This window comes from Helianthus annuus, chromosome 15, assembly GCF_002127325.2.
Source record: "Helianthus annuus cultivar XRQ/B chromosome 15, HanXRQr2.0-SUNRISE, whole genome shotgun sequence".
NCBI classification, from domain to species: Eukaryota; Viridiplantae; Streptophyta; class Magnoliopsida; order Asterales; family Asteraceae; genus Helianthus; species Helianthus annuus.
This window is the reverse complement of record NC_035447.2, coordinates 108,691,045-108,698,195: the sequence shown is the minus strand read 5'-3', so window position 1 is coordinate 108,698,195 and position 7,151 is coordinate 108,691,045. Positions and strand designations below refer to the sequence as shown.

General features: G+C 39.4%; 1 protein-coding gene across 1 annotated transcript; it reads right to left on the bottom strand.

Annotated features, from left to right (window-relative positions):
- Nucleotides 1-2,453: 2,453 nt before the first annotated feature.
- On the bottom strand, nt 2,454-6,839 carry LOC110912168. The gene is made up of 4 exons (XM_022156840.2): nt 5,619-6,839; nt 4,722-5,141; nt 4,405-4,455; nt 2,454-4,239 (listed from the first exon to the last, which is right to left on the bottom strand). Exons 1-4 carry the CDS (start codon nt 6,676-6,678, stop codon nt 2,777-2,779), a joined length of 2,994 nt encoding a protein of 997 aa, XP_022012532.2. The 5' UTR covers nt 6,679-6,839; the 3' UTR covers nt 2,454-2,776.
- Nucleotides 6,840-7,151: the final 312 nt, after the last annotated feature.

The window sequence follows — 7,151 nt, the reverse complement described above, 5'->3', positions numbered from 1 at the left end:
CATGAAAAGAGTGAAGTATTGGAAAGCTATTATTGGTAGATTTGCCTCTAGGCTCTCGAAGTGGAAAGCTAGGCACCTTTCTTTCGCAGGAAGGATGACTTTAGCTAAGTCGGTTCTTGGTGCGTTGCCGACTTATTTTCTTTCCTTATTTGCGGCTCCGAAAGGAGTGATCAAGAAATTGGAAAAAATCAGGAGGGAATTTATTTGGGGAAAGACGAGTACCGGTCATAAACTAAGGTGGGTTCGTTGGAATCTTCTCATGAAAGCTAAGAAAGCTGGTGGGATGGGCGTTCGAAGTATTCAAAGCTTTAACTACGTGATGCTTATCAAGTGGTGGTGGAGATTGAAAGCAAACCCGAACCATCTTTGGGCTAAGGTGGTGACGATGATTCATGGAGGTAACTCGAACGCTGTGGCGGCTTCTGTCATCCCTCTAAAGAAAATTATTCTAGGCGTTTGGAAGGATGTTGGATCGGTGGATGCTGAGATGAGTAAAATAGGTTTAGATATCAAAGAAAATCTGGTGGCAGATGGTGCGATGCGGAAATGGAGAGGTGACCCGGGAGGATCTTTTTCGGTTAAAGAGGTTCACTTGGATTTTGAAAAGATTACGTTGGACGATGACAGGGAGACGTTTGTTTTCCGGTGGAACAATTGGGCTACTCCTAAGGCAAACATGCTCTTATGGAGGGCTTTTATGGGAAAGGTTGCTTCTAAAGTGGGACTTATTCGTCGAGGAGTTCCGGTGGCTGATAGTGTGTGTGCTCGGTGTGGTTTGCAAGATGAAGATCCGGATCACATTTTTTTGAATTGCCTTTGGGTGAGGTGTATCTGGTGGAACATATTAGCCTGGGTTCGGATTAGCTTCATTGATAGTGCCAATTTAAAACATATTAGCCTGGGTTCGGATTAGCTTCATTGATAGTGCCAATTTAAAAGAATAAGTTCTCCAAAATCCGGGAGACATAGTGTGGAAAAAGATAATTTATACAATTGTTTTGGCAACTATTTGGAGGCTGTGGAGTGCTAGGAATGAAAAGGTGTTCGACGAAAATTTCATTCCTATAAGCAAGACGGTGGATCTTATAAAGGAGGATGCGTTCCTGTGGATTAGTACGAGATCTAAGCTGAAGGCGACAAACTGGGAGGATTGGAAAGTATTCGATATTTTAGTTATGTTGTAATTCGTTTCTTTGTTTTGTTTTTTGTTGTTTCCAGCCGCTCCGCTCTTTATATTTATATATAAAGTGGTTTGCTGTTAAAAAAAAAAAAAGCTTTCCTTGATTATTTTTCACTGCTTCATCAAGCCCTTTGAGTTGTTCTTCATGTACTTTTATTCTTCCCACGGCTTCCTTAAATGGCATTTTATGAATTTCTGAATAGCGTTCGTTAAATGCCACAATAGACAAAAACTTATTCGAAACCGAGTTTAGTAATTTTCTTATAGTACAACATCTTTCAAACCCAAACCATGACATTTAAACTTGGATACCATGCTACTCAGCTTACTTGCAAGCTCATTCATAGTTTCGTTCTCCTACATTTTTAACGCCTCTAATTCGCTGGTTAGAATTTGTAGACAAGCTTTTTGAACACAATCAACTTCTAGATGCCATATCTTAAACAAATCACATACATCTTTCACATTCGTGTAGTGTGTAACATGTAGCAGGATGTCCTTAGGCAGGGTTTGGAAGAACATTGACATCGTTGTAAAGACTTTCTTTTCTCTTATGGTACTAGTTGTTGAATCAATAACTAAATGTCTAAACGTGCCACCCATTGCCTTTTCTTTATTGTTCTTAGCCTGATTACAAACGATTGTGATAAGTCCTTTTCTTACAGTCGGTCTTGTTATTGCCTGCTATCTCGAACAATCTCCCTTTTGATCGCCACCCAATCACTCTTTTCATCACTTGAGCGCTTGATGATACCATCAACCCTTTGAACCCACGGTATGAGCCTTCCGCTCTAAAACCAATTGTAGGCTCAGCTCCTTCCTTTGACCGCAGAACATAAATAGTAATATACCAACAAAGAATCAACATAAGATATTGAACAAACAATATGCTCGACTCTTATAAAACCAATTGGAAATTTTAAAGCACATAAAATACCTAGCAAACAAACTTATTAAACCTTGACAAAACCTTGCCTTACTAAAACTCATACTCCTAACTTTAAGTAATTCAAAGACTTAAAACTTTCGAAACATTCAAACCAATGTATAAACCAATAATTAATTTTAAACATTCATGCTAACAAATACTAATCGAGTAAACTCTTCTATAAATTACCCCCTTCAACTTTCACTTTCTTTCAAAACAATCCTTTTCATGATTAAAATAACGAAGGATCAATCAGTATATGAAGGCAATATGGTGTTTGATAATTTGAGAAATTTGTGGTTTGGACCAATACCATTTTTTCACTTTTATAAAAGAAATAATCAAAAGCAATTAGAGAAGTTTAATACAAATAGTTGTTTCAAATATGAATAAAGTTCATACAATATGTGAAATCCCGAATACGCCCCTCAAACCCTAAGAGCTATCCTTCGGCCTATTTACTGCAGTCCTACAAAACCCATGCAGGCCTTTCTGTTTTCTTGCGGTTGGCCCCATAATGCGACCTGTTATACTTACTACTGGCTCTACGATCACTCGATATCCAATATTCAATATTCAATATTCAACTCATGAGTGCATGTCTTGTGTTATGTATGCAGAATGTGCTGTCAAAATAACACCAACCTTTTTTTATTTCCATTTTATTTTTAGTAATCACCGGCGGCGGCTGACATTGATGACTGCAACTGAAGAAGGTGGTGATAACAGTCCGCCGCCGTGGGCCGCTGCTCTGGGTTCTGATCCAAACACCTGTTCTGCAACTCCCTCAGTGCCTTTGGCAACCCCACTAACCCACAAGTTTTCAACATCTGTCCTACACCCCATACGTCCACTTTCACCCCATGCATTCCCCGCCCCTTCAGCTCCGGCGCGTGCCTTCCTCCAACCGAGAAAGGTGTCGGGGTCGGGACTGTTCCGGACCCCGACCCCGCCCCTATTTCTTGCTGGGGTGGATATATTTGCGGCGCGCTAGCCGCTTCGTCAAACCCGATGATAAACCACTCGTTTTCTCTATCGTTTCTTCGCATCACTTTGTCCCAACCCAAATCGCGGTGCATGAATGATAAGTCGTGTAGCGCGACTAACGCTTTTGTTACGTGTTTTAGTGCCTCGACTAATTGCTCGAAATTTGAGAGCTTTAACCGGCATCCTCTCGGCTTGAAGCTCAAACTCAAGTCTCGTTCGGATGATAGACAAATGTATTCAGAATGTGGGATCCGATGATCGAGAAAATCGTAGATTTCTTTGACATTAACCCATTTTCTCTTGCTTGAGAAAACCCTAGTCATGTAATTAGGTGTGAACTCAATAATGCTATTACCCGTATCGATTCTTTCGAAATCGCTGTATATAAACGCTTTGTTGATCTGTTGAACGTTAGCACAACGATCCGCCAACAGTGACAACAAACCAGCGATCCTCCAACATGGAACCATGGCTTTGATCCGATCTCCGGGTGTTGATAAGTCAACAGTGTGGAGATCGGTTCTGATAAGCCGATCATGCGTTCTACTAAGCGCGCAAAAGGTGACGATATACCCGACTGCATAATACCCTAAAATGTAAGGAAGATCCAAGTAACTCCATAGTAACTTTTGTACCAATAGTGAAGATGGATCAAGATTATTATCTTCTCGTAATCTATCCGTTTCTTCGCCTCTCCACAAACAAAAGTTCCGCACGAATCCGGTTACATTAGGCCATTGATCTTGTGTCGCATTGTTAGAATGTAAATGAGAGGGTTTTCTAATGAACACCATATCAAGATTGCTGAATTTCGATATAACCCGATTGATGCAGTCATCCCATAGGCCGATAAACGATTCTCTTGTAGTGGTGGTGAGAGTCGGGTTTGATCGGGTGATTGGACTTAAGAGCTCGAATGCAATGGATCGACAGTCTAATGGTTCGGAAGAGGTGGTAAAGAGAAGTTCTTTTCCTTGAGGAAGATCTCGATAAAGATCTTTACGAAGGGGGAATCGGAACTCTTCTGATGGCGGTTCTTGCAAGTACCATGGAAGGTCAATCAAGCTTGGCAGAGATGGCGGTGGAACACGAAGACAACCCAAGTAATACTCCGTCGGATCTTGGAACTCCCAAGGTGGCAAAGCTGTAATAATAGACAAAGGACAACGTACAATTATGATCACATTTCATATATTCTTTATATTTGTAACAATGTTGTTCCCAACTACCACTAAAGAACATTTATACAAAAATTAAATCCAACTCAATAACATAAATCAGTAGACATTCTGGTGAATTATTGACTTACATGATCTCATTGATGGCTCTAGAGGTGCTTGAGATCTTTCAGTAAGCAAACCTGCCGAAGAAAAACAAAAATGATGTTGGGAAAAATTAATCAAATTTGCATGATTTCCTACGAAAATTTCTGACAAAAAAAAGTGTCGGAAATTCATACACATTTCCGACGGAACAAAAACGCCATTGAAAACCCTAATTTAGCGATCGAATACCGTCAAACTTAAATTTTCGAAGTTAATTTTCTGTAGAAAATGCCTAAGAAATGGACCAATTTTATATAGCAAGTGTTTTAAATTCTAGTGAATACATAGACAGTTTTGTTACCAATATTGGAAAGATGAGTTGACTTTCTTCTGCCAAATACTTTAACTTGTTGACCAGGAAGAAATCTATCAACAGAAAAACCTCTAAGAGGGGAATTGGCATCTTCAAACACCTCCAAAGTACAAGCAACCATTGCATCATCCAAGAAAGTGAGTTCATCTGCATTTAAGAAGCTAGTACCTTGAACCTTTACTCTACCTCTGTGATGTTCACCATCTTCAGCCCATAAGCTCACAAGCTCTTCCCATACCATTCTTACTTTACCAATCCTTCTTAGTTCCTTTAATGTTGATGTGGATGAACCTTCATATTGACCCCCACCACCTCCCACCTCCATTGTTGAACCCTCTATCCCTAATAAGTTTCCTCTAACACCATGAAGATACCCACCCATCATCATATGTCTCCCACCCCTCCCCCCTACAAAAAGATCACATTCTTGTTAAATCTTTTTTGAAGAGTTTTCAAGATTAATACATGTATGGATGTAAGTCAACACCTTATCCTATTTGGCTATATAATTAAAAAATAATATGCAAATCCAACTTTTTAGCAAAAAAAAGAATACATGTTTATTAAATCTTTGTTAAAGGGTTCTCAAGATTACTACATTTTTATTAATTCTCTATTGAAGGATTTTCAAATAACTTCTTTTTTAAAAATAATATACAAAACCCTACAAAAAGCCACATTTGTATTGAATTTTTGTTTCAGGGTTTTCAAGATTACTTATTATTCAAAAACAATATACAAAAATTTAAAATTTGTTGCTCGTGCTATCCTTATGTAATTTGATTGGAATGAAAAATTTAAAATTTGTTCAAAAATATATATATATACAAAACCCTACAACTTTAGGCTATATATAACACATAAAATGATGATAAAACTCTGTACCAGAAGATGAGAAAGGGACATCATCATCAAGAAACGAAGGAGGAGGAAAAGATTTGTGATCAACAATCGCTAACCGAGAATCTTGATCACCACTTCCGGCACCGGAGGTCAAAAGAAACGGCGACATTCCTCTAGAAAGACTGTTTTGTGGTGTTCTAATCCGAGACCCCATAAACTGTGTCAACTCTTCAAACACTTCTTCATCAAAAGAAGCAGGCAATCTATGCAACTTTCGTTCATAAGGTGAAAGTCTAAAATAACTCTTACCTATTTGCTCTCGCTCACCACCTCTTTCCCACTCATAAACTTTCCTAAACTCACCCAACATGTTGTCCCATTTTGTCCCGGCTGTTTTAGCATCCCTATTCACCCCATTTCGTTGCAAAAACTCAGCAACTTCTTTATCCTTTTCCGCTCTAGTTTTCCCTCTTCCTTGAAGTTGAGTAGGTGCAACATTCGTTTCAATAGTTATCGGGTTTTCGGGTGCATTATCCGACCCGGATACCCCACCACCACCTTGGTATTGGACCCTCCAGGCTTTAGCTAGCCATAACATCTCGTTTGGCTTCCAAACTGGACTCACATACTTCCCTTTCCTCAACTGGTGTTGTGAATACTGTTGTTGGTCTCCTTCTGACTTGCTTGTTTCTTGACCGGAGACTGAGGGTCTTGGAGATTGTGATGGGGATGAGGCTGTGTCCGATGATGAAGCAGCTGCATGAGTCGGTGGTTGTGGTGGTGGGTTCGATGACGGAGATAGTGTTTTCTCGGTGGTGGTAATGTTTATAGGAAGTTGTTTTTGTGAGGGTGATGGTAAGAGTTTCCATTGGCCGGTGGTGCTAGTGTATCTTGGTCTTTTGGGGTTGAGTGGCTCCGGTGGGATGTAGTGGGAAGACGGTGGTTGCGGTGGTGGTGGCGGTGGTGGAGAGATAAACGTTGGAGGTGGGATGAGTGCCGGTGATTCTTCTAGGGTTTCTTGAACTGGATTATTATCTTTAGGGGATGGTGTGGAATGTTGTGGTTTCTTGGACTTGTCTCCACCACCCTTGTTGTCACTCATTTTAGTTAGTGAAAAAGATTGCAACTTTGTTAAAGATTTCTTGAAAAGAAACTAAACAAGATTGAACAGAGGATCAACATTAGATGATGGGGTGTTGTTGTGTTATGTTTGTTGGTTTCTTGAAATTTGAGATGGTTTTATGCGTAGGGTATAAAAAGGTGCCAAAGTTTGAAGAAAGAGAGGAAAATAAAAGCTGAACAATGAAAGCAAAAGCTAGCTGGAGGGAAGAAGACAATAATTTATAAATTAATAAAAATTATTAATAAAGTCATAAATAATTAATTAGAAAAAGTCGAGAGAGATTGTGGAACCTGCTGTGATAAAGACCTCTCAGTTTAACACCTCACACGATGTTAACAACTTTATTTAGCAGAAAAGAGAGGGAGAAAAAGGAGCGAAAGTAATGATTGTTTGCATTCAGAAACCCTACTTCTCACAACATATCTTTACATATATCTAAACTATCCATCAAA